The sequence below is a fragment of the Culex quinquefasciatus genome, chromosome 2 (assembly GCF_015732765.1).
Source record: "Culex quinquefasciatus strain JHB chromosome 2, VPISU_Cqui_1.0_pri_paternal, whole genome shotgun sequence".
Taxonomy (NCBI): Eukaryota; Metazoa; Arthropoda; class Insecta; order Diptera; family Culicidae; genus Culex; species Culex quinquefasciatus.
This window is the reverse complement of record NC_051862.1, coordinates 40,338,319-40,357,569: the sequence shown is the minus strand read 5'-3', so window position 1 is coordinate 40,357,569 and position 19,251 is coordinate 40,338,319. Positions and strand designations below refer to the sequence as shown.

At 38.3% G+C, this 19,251-nt stretch overlaps 3 protein-coding genes across 3 annotated transcripts; 2 read left to right on the top strand and 1 right to left on the bottom strand.

The window, feature by feature from the left end:
- Positions 1-2,349: 2,349 nt before the first annotated feature.
- LOC119767224 lies at positions 2,350-3,335 on the top strand. Its single transcript, XM_038255324.1, has 3 exons — positions 2,350-2,471; positions 2,588-2,858; positions 2,919-3,335. The coding sequence occupies exons 1-3, from the start codon at positions 2,371-2,373 to the stop codon at positions 2,970-2,972; spliced, it is 426 nt and encodes a 141-aa protein (XP_038111252.1). The 5' UTR covers positions 2,350-2,370; the 3' UTR covers positions 2,973-3,335.
- A 957-nt stretch (positions 3,336-4,292) lies between these two features.
- On the bottom strand, positions 4,293-5,969 carry LOC119767992. Its single transcript, XM_038258169.1, has 3 exons — positions 5,861-5,969; positions 4,627-5,796; positions 4,293-4,569 (listed from the first exon to the last, which is right to left on the bottom strand). The coding sequence occupies exons 1-3, from the start codon at positions 5,918-5,920 to the stop codon at positions 4,387-4,389; spliced, it is 1,413 nt and encodes a 470-aa protein (XP_038114097.1). The 5' UTR covers positions 5,921-5,969; the 3' UTR covers positions 4,293-4,386.
- Positions 5,970-6,127: 158 nt separating this feature from the next.
- On the top strand, positions 6,128-16,645 carry LOC6034677 (BAG domain-containing protein Samui). The gene is made up of 2 exons (XM_001844913.2): positions 6,128-6,610; positions 14,516-16,645. The coding sequence occupies exon 2, from the start codon at positions 14,516-14,518 to the stop codon at positions 15,509-15,511; it is 996 nt and encodes a 331-aa protein (XP_001844965.2). The 5' UTR covers positions 6,128-6,610; the 3' UTR covers positions 15,512-16,645.
- Positions 16,646-19,251: the final 2,606 nt, after the last annotated feature.

The following is a 19,251-nucleotide window of genomic DNA, read 5'->3' as shown; positions in this document are numbered from 1 at the left end:
TTTAGATAACTAGGTTTGTAATTTTTAGAATTTCTAAATCTCTGAATTCTGGGATTGATAAGTGCAGGGCTTCTGGGGACGCGCAGTCCTGTTTTTTCGCGGTAATTTTCGTCGTAAATGATCGTAAAAATTTATTCCAACTGACAGTTTTAATATTAACTCATCAAACTATCGATTTTATGAAGAGTAAAGCGTAATTTATTTACTATTTTTGAAATTTGCTCGCGTTATCTAAATTGTTAAAACAGTAAAAATATACTGATAAGTCCAGCCCATAGCACTACTGCTCGGCTGGCACGCGTTCGATCAAAAAAAAAATTTAAATAATCAACTATCTATCTTTTCGCAGCCGGCTGCCTAAGATTTAAAAATTTCAACCGATAAACAAAATGCTCATGGTCACATCACTGCCACTCGTGCCGGCCTCATACCCATCTACTAACCCCCTCAAAACTCATGTGATACTTTGTCGGAGATGCAGTCGATTGGGTGGTCTCTATCACTCAAGTATCGAACTAACATTCCCATCCACTTCCCCGTGACCCTACCACTGGTCGTGGCCGGCGCCGGTATTGATCAGCATGATAGGGGCCTTTGAGAAGTTGCGAAGCGAGGAAAGATAGCTCCCACTCATCTTCCACGGCTCGTGGATGTAACTTCTGGAGGTCCTGGTCAATAACGGAGTAGCAACTGCGGGTGGGCACCTATGCTTATGCTTATGCTTATGCTTAACATCGGGGGCGGCGATTGAGCACGAAGTTTCGATTTAGCTTATTTACATCATTACACGATTACATACTCTCACAAACACAATCTCATTTTAACCTACCTAATCATGTCCTCAATCCCCGCTCCCATGGAGTGCGAGCGATCCGCATGTGATTGACACGACCATTACCGTTCCTTTACACAACCGGACTTGGACTGACTTGATCCTGGCTATCCCACCTCGATCCGCAAAAAAAAAAAAAAAAAGTACACTAATATCACTTAAGTGGTCATAACTTGAGACAGGGATGCCAGATCTTCAATGTTTTGGACTCGTTAGAAAGGTCTTTTGATTACATGACTACTGGTGTATAACATGCTGAGACTTGAGTAGTGTTTTGGCCAGTTTTCTAACAGGCGAATATTTGCGAAAGCACATTTTTATGCATAACTTTTGAACAACTTATCAAAACTTAAAAAAAAAAAATGAATAGCGCAGTATGAGACCCTAACCTAAACCAAGTCGAATGAGCCCGGTTTGATCAAAATCGGTTCAGCCAGAGCTGAGAAAACTTGGCAACAATTTTGGTCACATACATTTGGTTTATTGGACCTTTTCGAAAAAAAAACTCCAGATTTTCAGATCAGGATTATAGCCATACCTCCGTGAAGAAGACAAAGCTTCAGAACGAATAAAATTGTGATCTTTAAAAAATTCAACAAACTCTAAAACATTTATTAATTTTTGGACTTTAGATAACTAGGTTTGTAATTTTTAGAATTTCTAAATCTCTGAATTCTGGGATTGATAAGTGCAGGGCTTCTGGGGACGCGCAGTCCTGGTTTTTCGTGATAATTTTCGTCTCTTTTATGTCGCTGTTTGTGTTCATGGGGTGGTTGGTTGACACTCGTGAACCCTGGCCTCATACCCATCTACTAACCCCCTCAAAACTCATGTGATACTTTGTCGGAGATGCAGTCGATTGGGTGGTCTCTATCACTCAAGTATCGAACTAACATTCCCATCCACGTCCCCGTGACCCTACCACTGGTCGTGGCCGGCGCCGGTATTGATCAGCATGATAGGGGCCTTTGAGAAGTTGCGAAGCGAGGAAAGATAGCTCCCACTCATCTTCCACGGCTCGTGGATGTAACTTCTGGAGGTCCTGGTCAATAACGGAATAGCAACTGCGGGTGGGCACCTATGTTTATGCTTTTCTAAATATCTGAATTCTGGGATTCAATAAATTTTAATATTAAATTTCAGCGGTTTATTTTTTTCAATTATTGTTGAATTTTCAATTTCCTTAATTTTGTTTAACCCTTCTTCCTTCTTCTTCTTCTTTTTACAATTGGGTCCTAAAATGAAGCCTAAATTTCCAATACTATTGTTCACACACACAAAAAATATTATGGTAATGACAAAAGTAACTTACTTTTGAATTAAAAAGTTGCTAAAATTTGCTACATTAAAAGTTTTTTTCTTGTTTTGAAAATGAAAACTTTTACTGCTACAGTTTTTGAAAATCTCATTGCTCACTGATTTAAAAGTTTTTACTTTTAATTCGACTGTAAAATTTCTTTCATTTTGACGTTCTCGTGTAACCGTGTACGCCTAAGTCGCAAATGTAAACAAACACTTTGGTGGGTCCGTTGGTGCTGATGAGTCTAGGACGCAAAGCAAAGCCGACGCGGAAACCTTCGCGAGCCAAACAGCAGCAGCGGAACGCATTCGAAGGAGGGTGGTGCAGGAGCGGGACGAGGTCGAGTGCTCGAAAAGGACAAGGCCAGCTTCCTGCAGGAGCTGCAGCTGTTCCACGGCCGGAATGCGTAAGAAGGAAGCTTGGGTGTTTTGTGGGGTTTGTGATTGATTTTGTAGGATGAGAGGTAGGAATGTGGATTCGCACCGGTTGTTTTGGGTGGTGGTGGCGCGTGAGGACTGGGGCGATATCATCGAGGAGATGGCGCTGCCGAAGCGTTGCGTGAACAACGAGATTGCGTGGAAGAAGATTAACTTCCGGTTTTTGGACAAGTTCGCGAAAGTTTATTTTCACGATGGGCCTCCGACGAAGAGGAGGACGACAAAAAGCTACATAATCGGAGGTGGTCAGCGCAGATGTTGCACTCGGTGCCGGCGGTTTACAGCACCGGTGAGTATTGAGAATGTGTGCAGTGGCTAGCCAACTTCACTTACTTTCCATCTCTTTAAGCAACTTCCCGCCCACAAACACTCACGTCGCGACGGCGCAGCTTCAGCCGAATGAATCTGGACAGTGAGCCAAAAAAATCTGTGTCATTCTCGAAGTAGGATTACGTGTTCAAAAGCGAACTCCGTTCCGAGGGCCTCATCAACTCCATGTTCCGGATGCGCTTCCAGGATCGGGAACTCCCCGTTCAGGCACTTTACTTTCCAGCCAGGAAACGTCGACCACCCTTCCCGAATCAATGGCCAACTCCTCCAAGACTGTCCTGATTGAGGCCGGAAACGTGACCATCGTGTTACACTGCTGTCGCGCGTCGAAGCCTCCATCCGGAACCTTCCAGCCTGGGGTATTCGGAAGTGACCGGTGGCGTACCGTATGAAGCAGAAGCTAGTGGAGAAGCGTTAAATACAAAAAAGTGTTTTTCTAACATACTGTTAATTTTTTTTTTTAAATAATGTAAAAAACAAGCACATTTTTCTGAAATTATCCCTGTTGTGCTAAATGTTGTGTATTCTTTCCATAAAAGGTTTCTTTTCCAATTAAAAGTAAAATACTTTTACCAATTCAACGATTTTGTTCCATAAATGCATGATAGTATCAAAAACTTTCCAACTTTTAAATTGAAAAGTTTGAACTTTCTACGAATATTCACCAACGCGAACTTTTAATCCAATGAACGATCTTTTTAAATTTAGAGTAATTTTTCTTTGTGTGCAACGATTAAGCTTATTTTTGTGAGTACAATGATTCTTTGTACGACCACAAAGGATTTAAAATGGATGTTTAAATCAATTTTTAAAAAATATCTTCGCGGCCCTTCTTGACAGAAAAGGTCCTACTTGGCAGCTCGTTCCAAGGGGACCGTAGTCGATCCATCGAAAAAATGTTGTCTTGTCAATTTATTTATTTTTTGCATTAACATGAAAAAAAAGTGATCAGAAATGGTTTTACATCGTGTTTTTTACCGTTAATAGTCAAAAAAATATAAATAGTCAAAAGGATAATGAAGAGAGTTTGTAAAATACGAACTTCCATTTAAAAATAAACAGGATAAATGCTTAACAAATATCAAACATGTATGATGAAAAAACAGGACAATAAAGATTTTCATAGCACAAAAGTCGCTCAAAATGAGCTCCTGAACAAGAGAGAAATAAAAATACCTGAGAACAAAATCAGCTAGTTGACGGTTTGTGGCTATCGAGAATTTAAAAGTGAGAGTGTGTGCAACATGGAGTTAAACTTTCTGTGAAGTTGCTGTGAAGATTACCATGGCACTTTGAAAAGTTTAACTCCATGTTGCACGCACACATTCTCACTTTTAATTTCTCGATAGAGTAATTTAAGTGCGTATGTATAAACGAAAAGAACGATGCAGAGTGGCTTATAAATTTGCTTGGTGCATTTTATTTCATATTTCGCTTCGCAAATATTTCAATTCACCGACAAAAAAGAGTTCATTGACAAAAAAGTGTTAAACCTGTTGATTTATCAACACACCGTTCACAAATACCTGGCAGTAGTCATACGCGTGCATTTCCGGAAAGTCGATCGATGCCAGCGGACACGTGTCGTCCCGGATGAGATCCGTGGTGATGTAGAACTTGCGCAAGTTAGGCAAGCAGGCGAGGACGCATCCAAAAATGATAAAATTACCCTGAAAAGAAAGCGAGTTTTAGATATTGGAACGTTGCTTTGAGGACTTGAGTAACACCTTGGTAATCGCTTGAGCTTGGAAGTTTTCCGGTCCATCCGGGTTCACGAGGTTGGCGTGCAGCTCGACCAGTTTCGTGAGCATGCTGGAGATAAGCATCAGCTTGGCCGAGAAGTTGGGTCCCTGAATTCGAATCGCGAGGTGCTCCAGGTTCGGATAGGAGTTTACCACTGCGAGCATATCGTAATTGGTTTCGGGCTGTAACGCCATGCGGAGAGCGGTCAAGTTGGGGAAGTGTTCCACCAGGGCGTCAATGTCCACGAATGTGACGTGATTGATGTCGAGCGTAGTTATTTGCGGCATCGGCAAGGTCGAGCCATCCATGTAGAAATGCACCATCTTGCCGTCCGTACGAAATGTTTTGATGTTCTTCATGTCACTCATGTCAGGGACATAATAGTCAACCAACCCGATCAATTCAAACTCCTCAATGGTGGTGTCGGCATCGGTCACCTCTTGGACGGCTTCCGGGTCGCTCATATGGAATGAGAACTTTCGAAGCTTCGGTAGAGTCTCCAAGAATTCCTTCATTAAGCCTTCCAGCAGCAATTCATCGTCTGTGTCGATTTCAACTTTGAGCGTTTCCAAATTGGGAAACGAGTTTTTGTTACCGCAGATATTGATCAGCGTTTGCGGAGATAGGACAACGTCCAAAGTGACCAAACTTTCGGACAGGTTTTCCAGCACATTCTGCAGCTTGTACTTTTTAGCGTTGATTTTCAAGTGCTTTACCGGAGCCATGCTGGCATTGATCATTCTCCGGGTTCCGATCGTCACCTTGTAGTAGGACAGCATCTTCCCCGAAACTAGCCAATCCAGTTTTTCCAAATTCTTGAAAGTCACCAGCAAGCGCACCAGCAAATCCTGGTGCGAACACGCCGTTTCCACCCTAATGCTCCGAACGTGCGATCCATTTTGCCGTTCCAGCTGGGTCTTGTCCCCGAAAAGGTAGTCCCGCCACTTTATGTTCAAGGTCGGAAGCGGCAGCCGACACACGCTCAGATTCAGATGTTTGTAAGTGCGATGTTCGTTCAGGCCGTCGCACCCTTCCGGGCGGAACCGGAAGCGGTCGTTTAGGAAGTGAAAGATCGTCTGGTTCCAGCGGTGACAAACGAGGGCCATTTGCAGCAGATCGGTGTGGCCGAGGTGGCGGAAGATTCGCCAGAGAAGCTGAGGAAGGAAAAGATAGATTGGTCCCGGAAGGATCTACTTTGTTTTCATGTGAAACGTTTACCTCATTCGGAAGATCGTTGAAATCTGGTTGGTAAATTGCGTTTTCTGTGCTTCCCTCCATTTTTTGTAATGTTACAAAACGTAGTTTTAACCAAATTTTGCTGTAAAAAATGTTTAACAATTTTGAAAACTTTAAATTTTGGCGTTTTATGTCAGTTAGAATCTTAGAATCTCCGTGTAGGTTTTGCGATGTTTTTTTTCCCTCAATCCCACCCCTGCGCACCCCTTTTCGCCCGACTCCTTCTGGCAGCTGTCACCGCAGCGCAGATCTGTCAAAATTCACTTTTCTCATCGCCGTCGTTCTCGTCGCAGCGCAGTCACGACAAAAAAGGTTCGCTCGCGCAAGAAACCAGACGGAATTTTCTACGGTGGAAAGGAACACGGATTCCAGGTGCCTCGAGAATTGACTGCTCCTCCTCCTTCTCGCTTTCCGGAAGCATCGGTCGGAAGCCGCTGACAAGGGAACCCCGCAACTCGCGGAACGGTGCTGTGGCCTTGAAATTATTGTCGCGGCCGAAAATAAGTGCAAAATCGTGCGTGGAGAAGCCAAGAGCAAAGAGTCTTTTTCTAGAACAACCGAGAGAGTGTGTGCGGGTCTGTCTGTGTACGTACGTGTGTTCGTGTCTGTGTGTGTGTTTGGCTGGTGAAGAGGAAGCAGCTGACGGCCGCGGGGACACCGCGCAAGTGACCACGGAGGAAGTGCGAAATTTACACACACCAGCAGGAGGACCGTCGCGGAAGGCAGAAGAAGGTGGGTTCAATTTCGCGTAACCAGCTCGCTTGGAGGGGAGGGAATCGATTCTGAGCGTGGGGGGAGAGGGTTCCGGTTCCGAACCAGCGGCGATGAGTCATCCATCGAGTGGAGGGTGAACTCCGGAAGGGGGAATTCGCTCGCAATGCCTTCATTGGTCCGAACAGAATGTATGTCCGTAGGATGCATAAAATTATGCAGTGAGTAATCACCACCTTTTGAAGAGTGATCGGGAGGAGGGTGAAAAGAAGTGGGGAGAAAAAAGTCTTGGAGAAAAATATTGACGATTAGAGGCGCAAAGAGTGACGTAAACATCGTGCGAGCTCAGGTTTTATTTGATTTTTGATGATTTTGTTTTAAAATATTCATGAAATTACAAGACATAGATAGAAATGTAAATTGCGAGTTCATATTAAAAATTAAAGGTCAGATTTTAATTTTTAATAGGTTGCAGAGAGCAACTTGGCCGATGACTACGAAGTTTTCCATTTTTTTCTATATTTCGTTATTAAACATAGAAGGTATTGTTTCGATTCGCAATATTCCAATTACTGTTGACTGTTTCGAAGTCGAAATGTTAAAGATCAACATGGAGCTAAACTTTCTATCCAGTTGCTGTGAAGTTCACGATAACAGCTGCAAAAGTTTCATCTAATGTTCCTGGCTCAGGGCTCGTGCATAAACCACGTGGCTTTTAAATTTAATATTTTTGAACCGCTTTGACATAGTTTACTGAAATTTCAATAAAATGGTTGTCAATATAACTGAAATTTCGGCAAAAGAAATGTCAAATTATTCGCTGAAAATTCAGTAATTTTCATGTGTCAGTTTGGAAAAAATGGGTAGTTTGGGCAATCTTTCACTCCTAAAAAAATTACTTAATCCACCTTTACGTGATTAGCGCCTTCCTAATATCTTTACTTGATATCGATGCCGGTGTGCCCTCTTGTAATAAGCTTGCAGGAATTTCTATCTAGATAGTACAAGAGAGCACACGGGCATCGATATAGCAAATTCATCTTAAATCTTTAAATGTTCTGAGCATGAGCATGAGCATGAGCATGAGAGACCACCCATGGTTGTCCTTCTCCGTTGCTGAACAGGACCGTAATATCCCATCAGCACAACCGGTCACACGCTTCAACGATCAAATGATGTTTCCCTTATCAACAGCATGCATGAATGCGCTGAAAAGATAAAACATCACGATCATCAAAACTAGAGTTGGTGCGAACAGGAAACAGTCGTTGGCCACCAACGGCGCCCGCCATGTCAGTTTGTAGATCTCGAGGGGATGGGACGGGAATGTTAGTTAGCACAGGCTGCTACCAAGGGTGGGTTCTATACGATATCCACACCCCCGCGTGTGCCGGAAAACTACTTCTACTTAGGATTTTGTTAGTGGGAAAGGGTAATGGCCAGGATTCATCATAGAGGATGATGATGTGGCCCAATAATCAATGAATTTCGTTAAATAAGGTGATGTATTATGTATTCTCAAGGCAAACAATGCGGATGAGACCATTCCCGGTTATTTGGTGTTGAGTTTAGCATAAATGATTCAATCTTAGACAGCCGGCTGTGGAAAGATAGAATCAAAATTATGTGTGTTTAAAAGGTGAAATATTAAACTCAGCGTTACATATTTACGTAGAGTTGACCTGAGACTATTTATACTTTTAAATTATTATAATATGAGCGACCAATAAATGACTGATAAGTTATGATGTTATCTGAAGGACTTGAACAATCACGTTGAAACAAGATTTGTCGCCACGATTCGCGAAAAACGAATAGTCGAATTGAATGATGATTTATATTTGGCTAACGAAATTTAAAACGAATCTTCCCGTAAAACAATTACAAATCATAGAACAAAGAAACCCGGCTGTGATGTGTATCAAATACATCATTAACGAGAAAAACACGCTGACGACGATCGACGAAAACGAAACGCGAAAAAAAAAATGCGTCCCGACGGACAGGCACCGCGAAACGGACTCTCATCTTAAATCTTTAAATGTTCTGTCTAATTTACTTCCTTGGGCATGAGTAAGGACCTCGACGCCGTTAGCAATGTTGGCTTTAAAATAAAATTTCGTGATAATATCACTTCCCCCCAGCCAACATTTTTGCCATGCGAAGCGGGCCTCGACGCTGTGTCTAGGTTTAATTCCTAGCTAGGAGCCATCAGTGTCTTAAGAGGTGGTCCCAAGGCCGAGTAGGAGTTCATGAAGCAAATTAGTCGTCTCCCACCCCTTTTAAATTGAAAAATGAACTCTGAAACCAGCGCTTACTCACAACAGAAACAGAGGCCTTTTCTAGGCATTGTAGGATAGAATAGATTTTGAAATTTATTTAAAAAAATGATTATTACGTAGCATTTTGATATGTCAAAATTTCCATAGAGTCTCGGTCAATCAATAGTGCGATGATATCGGACAAAATTCGTTAATCTGTTGAACTAACGGTTTTCGGATTATGGTTGTATCGACCATTGTTGCGAATCGAGGGTCTACTGGAGCCTTGACGATCAAATGGAGCCTAACATTTCAAAAGGGCGCATGGGTTTTGTGAACAGGAGTGTGTCTCCTTCACTCAAATGACAGTTTACATAAGGTATAATAGAGATGCACTCTTGTTTGCAAAGCTCTATGCCCTAATGAAATGAAAGGCATGAAATAGTCGTCTTAATTACTAGTGTTCAACTTATGAACTATTCATTTATGTTTATTGGTTTTTGGAAGCGGCAAGACTGGTTTAAAAACAAGATCCTTTACCTTATTTGGCGTTATAATAAAACATTCGGGGATTTGAGATTAAATTTACTTTCAGACAGTTTAGTTTAGGTTGTTGATTAAAGTTAGATAGTTTTCCGTGGATGAATAATTGGACTTAAATGATTAGTTGATTTGAACGAAGTGTAACATTTCATTGGCAGATCTGTTTCTAGTTGTAATGTACGACAAGACTATTGACGGACGTGACAGGTCGGCAGTTAGTTTTCATCTTTTTTTCTCTAGTATTTTTTATTTCCTTTAAATTTGGAATACATCATAGGTTTCTTTTGTACAGATCTCCGATTAGTTACATTTTCTTATTTAATTAACTAATAATTTAATTTATTCCGGGCCTTCTTACTTTGAATCACAATTTCAGATTTTCTTTATTCAGTGTTAAACTTAGATTACCGTAACTGCTCAAATCATCCAAGTTCTTACTACTCACATCAACACTAATTTTCTTTCACCTCCCCCCTCCCGATCCCCTATATCTTCCGGTGGTGTTCATTTGGTATGCAATACTAGTTCGGCCACTACCCTTTTTTCCACAAGAAACCGGACTTGGACTGACTTGAGGCCGCGTCCCCCACCTTGCTCCGTAAAACGAAAACGAAAACGAAACGAAATGTTCTGTCTAATTTACTTCACTACTCATAACTTTTGGTAGGGTTGCCAGATCTTCAATTTCTCCGGTAAATAACGATGGGTCACATGATAGCTCCGAACAACGTTTTCATCAAAATATCTGAGATCCCGCCTCTGGAAGGTTTATAAATATTACTTAAGTGCTTAGGGTAGTCAGATATTCAATCATTAGGGCTTTGAAAGCCTTTTAAAAATGTATAGCATGTCGGATTTTCAATAAAAAACACCCTTTTTAGTTTTTGCAATCTTTCAGACTTTCGTCAAAATTGTTTTTCAAGCATAACTTTTAAAGCACTTAACTGAGCATAATTATTTATAGATAGTGATTTACGGGATCCCAAGACGGATCGAATGAGGCCAAAACGGACAAAATCGGTTCAGCCAGTTCCGAAATAATCGAGTGTAATTATTTTGATCAACATCCAACCACACACGCACAGATGTAAATACGTGAAGGTCTGTCAAAACGGTCAAATTAAGAATTTCATTTTTCGAGTGATTTTATAGCCTTTCCTCATTGAGGTGAGACAAGATTTTCACTTGGCAGCATACAAACAATAAGTCATAAGGGGCATTTCAGTTTGATAGATTTAGTCAAGGCACAAAATCAAAAAAGGGACTTATTTTACATGTTGAAGGGCAAATCATGTAACAGGCCAGGCTTTGATTGTTCTAGACTAAATCGACCCTCCTGAGTCCGAATATCATGCCGGATTCCTTAAGGGAAGCGTGATATTCAAGATGGCGGCCAATATGGCGGCTATGCGGAAGATTCACAATATCCAAATAAGAAATTATATCGACCTGGGTGCAGAATAGTGGTTCGCAAAGCGGCCTGAATTTAGAACTGTCAAAGCGGAACCAATTTACTGTTCGCAAAATGATACCAAGAAGTGGCAAGTATTGTAATCGATCTATAATTTATTTTGAGGGTGGCGTCGAGCTTTTGAGGTATTCGAAGTAAACAAAGCTTAAGAAAAGGGTAGAAATCGAGATTGGGTAAATTCGTCGCTAACATTTCAATAAGCGCTATGTCTCACGCAAAACTTACGATTATGACGCTTTTTGAAATGTTAGCGACGAGTTATCAATAACTATGACTGGCACATGGCATGCAAAATAATATTGAATAATCTTACTCCAACATTATCACTGCGCTTCAAAAATACACAATTTCGGAACTTCGATTCGGTTGTTCATCTGATTCACAAAATTCCACCCACTTCTGACGCAATATTTCGTCACGTGGAAATCAAAAAGTCCTCTTTTGGCCGCCCATCGATTAGTCTACGAACATAAATAGGTGTGAAGCCCTTTATTTTTCCACGAAAATTCAAACGTGAACAGATTTAAAAAAAAATCAAAACATGTCATTTCAGCAGCAAAAAATATGTCACGCTTGAGCTTGAACATAGCCTGCCACGTTTGTTTATGTTTACAGCTGTAGTGCAGATGTATTAGTGGGGAGCAGTGGGGAGCATTCGGAAATCACGTTACGCATTCTGTCTTTTCAGCACCCAGATATCGACTAGTCAATTTTGACTAATTTGGGGTCTCTGAACTCCAATATGACGATGGAAGAATATTAGTTAATTTTCTCAGCATTTCTCAGCAGGATGTGCGACAAAAGGTCGAAAGACATAAAGTCGAATTGACAAAAGGTCGAATGCCAAAAGGTCGATAGACATAAGGTCGAAAGTGGACAAAAGGTCGAATGGACAAAAGGTCGAATGTGAAAAAATGAAACTCAATTTAATAAATAAACATTCTAAAAGCAACCTATTCTTGGTAGTTGTAATATTTTTGTGAATTTTTACATTCTTTCAAATATGAGCAGTTCTTTGAAAAAAAGTTCGACATTTAAAATATTTTGGATGTTTTTTTATTTAAAAAAAAAACAACCTATTCTTGATTGACATTATATTTTTGTGAGTTTTTCCATTCTTTCAAACATGAGCAGTTCTTTGTAAGGAAAAGTTCGATTTCTAAAATATTTGAGAAGTTTAGTTTTATAAAAAAACACCTATTCTTGATTGTTAATATTTTTTATGTTTTTATTTTATTTAAAAAAAATAAAAACAACTCATTCTTGTTTGTCGTAATTGTTTTGTGAATTTTGTTTTTTTTTTTTTCTTGAAATTTGAGCGGTTTTTTTAAATACTAATTATAAATATTTTATATGTTTTTATTTTATTCATGAAAAAAGTAGAAATATTTTAGTGATTTTTCAGTTCTTTCAAATGTTAACAGTTCCAAATCATGAAAAAGTATTGCATATTAAATATTGTTGCAGGTCTTCTATCCTTATTCAATCTATCCTTCATGGTCAAATTAGATCCTTAGAAAAAAAATGATTTCAAAAATAAATATGTAAAAAATCGATCCTATTTATTTATATTTTAAAAGATAACTCCCCTCCCCCTTCATTTTCAAAAAGTTTCCGACAATCCGGGGGCAAGTTTTTATTCAGAAGACCTCTGAATTTTCAAGAATAGAGAAGTGAAATTAATGAAAACCGTTCCTAATACCTTTCTATAGTTGTTTTTTTTTTTTAAATTTTTATGCATTTAGACTCACATCAATAGTTTTTTTTAGTTCGACCATTTGTCCATTCGACCTTTTGGCATTCGACCTTTTGTCCATTCGGCCTTCTGTCTTTCGACCTTTTGTCATACATTCTTCCAAAATTGTTAAAATTTGCTGTGTATGCAGTTATGGATTTCACTAGTCTTTTTATTACCCTTTTCCTAGATTTTAAACAAACAATTTCTATGCTACCAAGTCAGTATCTAAAACATTCATAGTTGTAAGGAAAATCTGAGATTCTTGGGAGAAAAAAAATTAAAGATTAAAATATTCAGAAAATCAGCCATCAGACACATCAGACAACAAAAATTGGTTTCTGAAATTTAATTGGACTCTTTTATTTAAAAATTGAAACAAATAAAACATAGAAAAATAAAAAAAACTAAAATTATAATATTAAAAAAAAATTGAAACCTCTAACGTTCCAAAATTCCGAATTTTCGCCGCCATCTTAAATTAAAAAAAGACAGTTTTGGAGTCATATTTTAGGTTGGAAACTCAAATTAAGATTGGACATTTTCACGAGAACTTTTGACAATACCCTCAAAAAACTGTTCACCACAATGTTGCATGAAAATATATGTGATTATTTTCCATACAGTATTTCATGCAACATTGACATGAACGTCCGGCGGATGCTCAACACCAGCACACAGAATCTTGATGGCTTTTCACTGCCACATCATGCCAAGTTTGCATGAATTTCACGTCAGATTTGCCTGACGCCTCATGCAATATTTACAATATTGTATTGTGGAATCTGTAGAATACGGCCTGGTTTTAAAATTAAAAATTTCCTAGATTTTAGCATTTTAAATTTTTGATTTACCTTTTTTTTATCTATATATATAAAAAATTTCGACGGTTTTGTTCGAACGCGAATCAGTTCAATACGGAGCGTCGGATCGAGGTGCTCTTTGTTGCGTTGGGTTCGTATAAGCCCAAGGAAGGTTCTTACGCCAAAAAATTACAACTTTGGCCACTCTGGAACCGATTCCGGAGCATCCGGAGCATTGTATGGAAAAGTTACATAAAATCAAATTTTGATTACAGGAGGCTGAATTAGCAAACAAGCAAGAAACGTCAGGAAACCAAAAAAGGGCAGAACGAAGTTTGCCGGGAAGAGCTTGTTTGTAATATTTTTTTAAATGTAGCATTGTTGAATAATTATTAACAATTATTGTTTAAATTTTGAATGTTTTTGAAATTTTGAATTTTTGAATTTTTGATTTAAATTTAAGTTTTATTGAATACAAAATTTTAGAATTTTTAAATGACTAAATTTTTAAGTATTTCAATTTTATTTTCAGTATTTCAATTTTTAAAGCTTTGAAAAAATGATTTATTTATGGCATTTTTCTAAACGAAATTTGTCAGATCACGCCTTCCATCGGACGAGAAAGTGAATGTTGGCCCCGGTCTAGGTTTGTTAGCCCAGTCGAGGTCGTCTCCCTGGGTCCTGCCTCGGTAGAGTCGCTGGTCGGCAGTTGGACTAACAATCCAAAGGTCGTCAGTTCGAATCCCGGGGTGGATGGAAGGTAAGGTGTAAAAAGAGGTTTGCATTTGCCTCAACAATCAAGCCTTCGGACACCTAGTTTCGAGTAGGAATCTCGCAATCGAGGCCATGCAGGTGAGCAAATAAAATTTGATTTGATTTTATTATTTATCTGCGGACTGGCTGAAGCGATTTGAGCCGTTTTGGTCTTATTTGATTCTTCTTGATGAGACCATGAGACCCTTGTTAATATAATGAAGTTTAGAAAGGTACTTCAAAAGTTATACTAAACAACAATTCTGGCTAAAGTTTGGAAGAATTTATGCGCCCTTTTCAAATGTAGTTCCAGATTTTCAACATCCAACCTTTATTAATGACTGTCTTTTCTCTTTGTAGATGTCCCAGCAGGAGCAACCCCAGCAGCAGCCAACGGTGCGGCACATCCCGATCTTCGTCGAGGGTCGCTCGGAGCCGCTGGTCAATAAAATCCCCGAATCGCAGCCCAGCCGGGACAGTTCGACCAGTTCGGTGCCGGATCATCACCAGGCCGGACCACCTCCCCAACAGCAGCAGCAGCAGCAACACCATCAGCAGCAGCAGCCCCGCATGCCGGAGATGCCCTCGCACACCAGCGACTTCTTCAAGCACGGCTCGATCTTTGACCGCGCCCGGGACTTTCCGGTGCGCACGTTCCCCTCGGCCACGGCCAACTTCTTCAACAAGAGCAGCCCCGCGCGGGAGTCCTCTCCGGCCAGACAAGTTCCTATCTTTACGACGGACGCCAGCGCGGCCTCCGCAGCCACAACAGTGCCTCCTCAGCGTGGTTCCTCCCAGCCACGGCAGACGCCTTCACCTCCGACGGCGGCCCAGCAACAGCAGCAGTACCAACAGCAGCAGGCCCAGCGATTCGCGCAGCAACAGCAAAAGCAAGCCCAAGATCAACCCGATGCGGCGGCGGCGGCGGCTTCCGTACCGCCTCCACCTGCGGCCAACGATCCGATCAGCAAAATCCAAAAGATCCAGCGGGACGTGCTGGCCATCTTCGACCAGGTCGAGCGATTCCAGGGCGGCAAGGACGGCAAGCGGGACAAGCAGTACCTGTACCTGGACGAGATGCTGACGCAGAACCTGCTGAAGCTGGACAGCATCGACGCCGAGGACCAGCCGCAGATCAAGTCCGCCCGGCGGGAAGCCATCAAGAGTATAAACCACTGCATTGCCGTCCTCGAGGCCAAGGCCGAAGCGGGTTCCGAAGGTGGCGAAGGCGCCGTCAGCGGAAGCGCCAGCAGCGACAAGGTGCCCAACGGGACGGCCGATCGGACCGGGTCCGGCGCGTCGCTGTCCCACTCTTCGTCCAACTCATCTAGTCAACAGCAGCAGCAGCAGCAGTAGGAAAGTATCACCAGCAGAAGGCTAAGCAAACACTAACCAGAGTAAGATTTCTTCACAAACTAACCAAAACACACTCTTCTTATCAAACACACAATAGTTAAATTCGTTTCCTGTCCACACCCTTAAAAGCTATGAAATTCTGCGCGGGAAAGAAATTGAAATTCTTTCCCCTTAAAAAAAAACACGACAGCAAACAATATAAAAAAAATCGCGTCCTTTTATAACGATGGACGTGAGAAGAATCAAAATTTTGCAGGTTTAAAAATTACACCAGTGAATTTAGAATGCCACTTTTTATAAAATGTAACGTTGTTCAAAAGCTAGAAACTAGAAGCAGACACTAACCGAGCGAATTTACACCCTTTTTTGTTGGCTTTAAATTCGATTTAAGTGCTAGAATTTGTTTTTTGTTTTGTTTTACTTTCAAGCAAACGTGAAAATATAAATATATTTTTCAAAAATCTTTAACCAAACTAGCACAATTTAGCAACTTCTTTTTGCACAGCATCAAACATACACACCAAAATGCACTTTTAACACTGTTGACCATGTTTAGGCACCCCCAAAAAAACAATATCGTAATGCCATACTCGTAAAAAAAAAACACAAAAATATATTACAAACAAAACCCAATTGAAATTAATCCAACGAATCTATTCGCCGCCATGACTCTCGAGCATCATCGTTGAAATGCATTGGCTTTTCTTAAAAATTTAATTAATTTGTTACGTTCAAGGTAGCTCCCCTCTTCCCTAACCATCATCATTATTTATTGTTCTCGCAGTTGCCGACGCTCGTTTTGTTTCGTTTGCAAACATTATTTGATATTTTGCGTTCTGATTTAGGGTTGTAAAGAGTAATTGAAGTAAAGGAAAAAACTAATCCAGCAAGCAGGCCAGAGGCAAAGCGGAACGAACTATGAAGCAGCTGCAAAAAAAAAAGAAAGAACATGAAAAACAACAAAACATGCCTGCGTACACATCTCTGTGTAAGGGTATAAATTATATATATATAAAGTTTAATCTATTTAGAGAAGAGAGTAAATTAATACAGTACAGTATAATCAAATTAATTGACATGAAAAAATACACGGAAAAGTAATAAAAAAAAACTCACATTAAGTCTTAGTGAAAAGTGGTGCGTTTTTTGCCGGTCTGCAGAATTCTTCGAAAATCCCTTCTGAATCTTTTTTGGTTTTATTTTTTACAGTCCAGCCGTGAAATTTGTCCGAGGCCTTCGGATAATCGAATCACGAACATATTTTTTCCGTTGTCGTATTTTTATTGTCGAGCTTAAGTTCAGTCCAGGCTAGATTTTCCGAAGGACTCGGAAAAAAATTCACTTCGGATTATGGAATCACGAAAAAAAAATTGTGTTGTCTAATTTTTGATTGTCAAGCTTAAGTATGACCCCTAATTTAAAACTACGCTAAAGTGACTAAAAATGATAAATCCAATATGGCGGTGTAGAAATATTGAAAAAATGCATTTTAATATTTAATAAACCATCAACTATTCAAATTTGACTAAAATAATGTCGCACAAATAAAATTTGTTAAAAACAAGGAAAAGGAACGAAACGAAAAAAACATTTATTTTTCGTGATTCGATTATCCGAAGTCCCATACAAACCTTCGAAAATCCGAAAGCTTCGGATAATTGAGTCTGGACTGTATGACCCATAAACTACTCGGAAATGATTTAGTATTTTAAAATCCATGGTGGCGGTCTGAATAGCGGAGAAACATATTAAAAAAAAAACATTTTTTTAATTTATCAGGCAACCAAATATTCAAATTTGGCTAAAATGGGGTCACAGAAATCGATTTTTTTTCGTAATGATTCGATTATCCGAAGTCCCATACGAACCTTCCGATAATCTAGTCAGGACTGTATTTTAATAAAATTTCTTCTAAAATTCTAAAATTTCCTACATTCCAACATTTTTAGACTCTAATATTGTAATATTCTAACAGTATAAAATTCCGATTTTTTTTAAATTCCAGTATTCTTACTCAACTCTACAGTTTTTTTGTTGAATACGTTCTATAAACATATGAAACACAATAGCTTATAGGACCTTTCAAAAAAACTCTAGAACTTTTGTTATCTGCAATTATTTAAAAAAAAACAATTCTTGAAGTCCTTTGACCTTTTTTAAAATTCTAAAAATTAAAAAAAATCTTGATTTTCAGATTCTAAAATATTTCAGTTTTAAAATTCTACAATTCTATAATTTTAAATGCTATTTTTTATATTTAAAAATTCTACAGTTCTAAAATTCTTAGCATACTTAAATCGTAAAACTGTAAAAAAATAATGTTATAAATTTTATTTTATTTTTTAATTTCAAAATTGTTTAATTCTTAATCGGTGAAATTATAAAATGGAGTTAAAAATTGAGTTTTCAATTTTTATAGTTTCTAATAGTTATAGACTGTATTTTAATAAAATTTATTCTAAAATTCTAAAGTTTCCTACATTCAAAAAATTTTAGAATCTGATATTATAATATTCTAACTGTATAAAATTCTAAAATTTCAAAAATTCCAAGATTCTTAAAAAAAAAAAACTATTTATGTATACTGCAATTGTAAAAATATTTTTTTTAATTCTTGAATTATTGTTTTAAATTCTAAAAATTATAAAAAATCTAATTTTCAAATTCTTAAAAGGTTTAAATTTTAAAATTCTAAAATTCTATAATTGCTATTTTTTCAAAAATTGAAAAATTCTACAATTTTAAAATTCTAAAACCCTCAGCATCCTTAAATTCTTAAATTGTATAAATATTGAAAGCTAATAGCACATAAAAGACAAATTGATAAATTCCAAAATTTTGAAAATCTGACATTTTTCAATAAAGTCCAAACTTGATTATCCGAAGTTTCGATGATCTGGAGTTTTATTTTCTTACTTTTAACATCATTTACCGAGACGTATAATCGAGGTTGGATTGTACTGAAATTTTATAATTTTAAATTCCAAATTTTTAAATTCCAAAATTTTAAAATTCCTAAATCCTACAATTTTAAAATTCTTAAATTCAACAATTTTAATATTCTAAAATTCTGCAGTTTTTTTTAAATTATTAAGTCCTAAAAATGGAAAACTCAAAAAATTTAAAAAATAACTTAATTTTGATATTCTAAAATTTCACAATTCTTAATCCTTATATTCTTTAATTCTGGAATCCTTGAATAATTAAATGCTTGAATTTATAAATACTTTAATTCTTAAATTATTAAATTCTCAAATTCTAAACTTTTTTTGAAAGGGTCCTATAAACTATTGTGTTTCATATGTTTATAGGACCTATTCAAAAAAAAAAAAAAACTCTAGAATTCTTCAATAATTAAAAATATTATAAATAAAATAAATTCTATGTTTTTTTTTAACTTTTATATGTAGTTTCAAATTTGCAAATTCTCGAATTTACTTACCGTAATCTGGGGTGAATCGGGACTACAGTCTGAATAGGGACAGCCCTTTTTAGAGCACTTAAAGCTTTTAAATTTGGAAATGGATGTACACATGTTGTTGGCCTGAGTCTGTTCTAACGGAAACCAACCAGAAAAATCAAAATATTGTGCTCCAACATGGTTAAAACTGCTGTCCCAATTCGCCCCATGTGTCCCGATTGACCCCAGTTTACGGTATTAAAAGTTATTTAAATTAAAAAAAAAAATCTTCAAAATTCTAAAATTTACAAATTCTTGCTTTCCTTAATTCGTAAATTCT

Bases quoted from the DNA above. Each gene is read 5' to 3' on its own strand.
- LOC6034677 (XM_001844913.2), top strand. From the start codon at position 14,516: ATGTCCCAGCAGGAGCAACCCCAGCAGCAGCCAACGGTGCGGCACATC.
- LOC119767992 (XM_038258169.1), bottom strand. From the start codon at position 5,920: ATGGAGGGAAGCACAGAAAACGCAATTTACCAACCAGATTTCAACGAT. The intron at 5,797-5,860 runs GTAAACGTTTCA...TTCCTTCCTCAG, and splicing joins TCAACGATCTTCCGAATGAG to CTTCTCTGGCGAATCTTCCG. The intron at 4,570-4,626 runs GTGTTACTCAAG...CTTTCTTTTCAG, and splicing joins AAGCTCAAGCGATTACCAAG to GGTAATTTTATCATTTTTGG.
- LOC119767224 (XM_038255324.1), top strand. From the start codon at position 2,371: ATGAGTCTAGGACGCAAAGCAAAGCCGACGCGGAAACCTTCGCGAGCC. The intron at 2,472-2,587 runs GTCGAGTGCTCG...TTGATTTTGTAG, and splicing joins TGGTGCAGGAGCGGGACGAG to GATGAGAGGTAGGAATGTGG. The intron at 2,859-2,918 runs GTGAGTATTGAG...CATCTCTTTAAG, and splicing joins GCCGGCGGTTTACAGCACCG to CAACTTCCCGCCCACAAACA.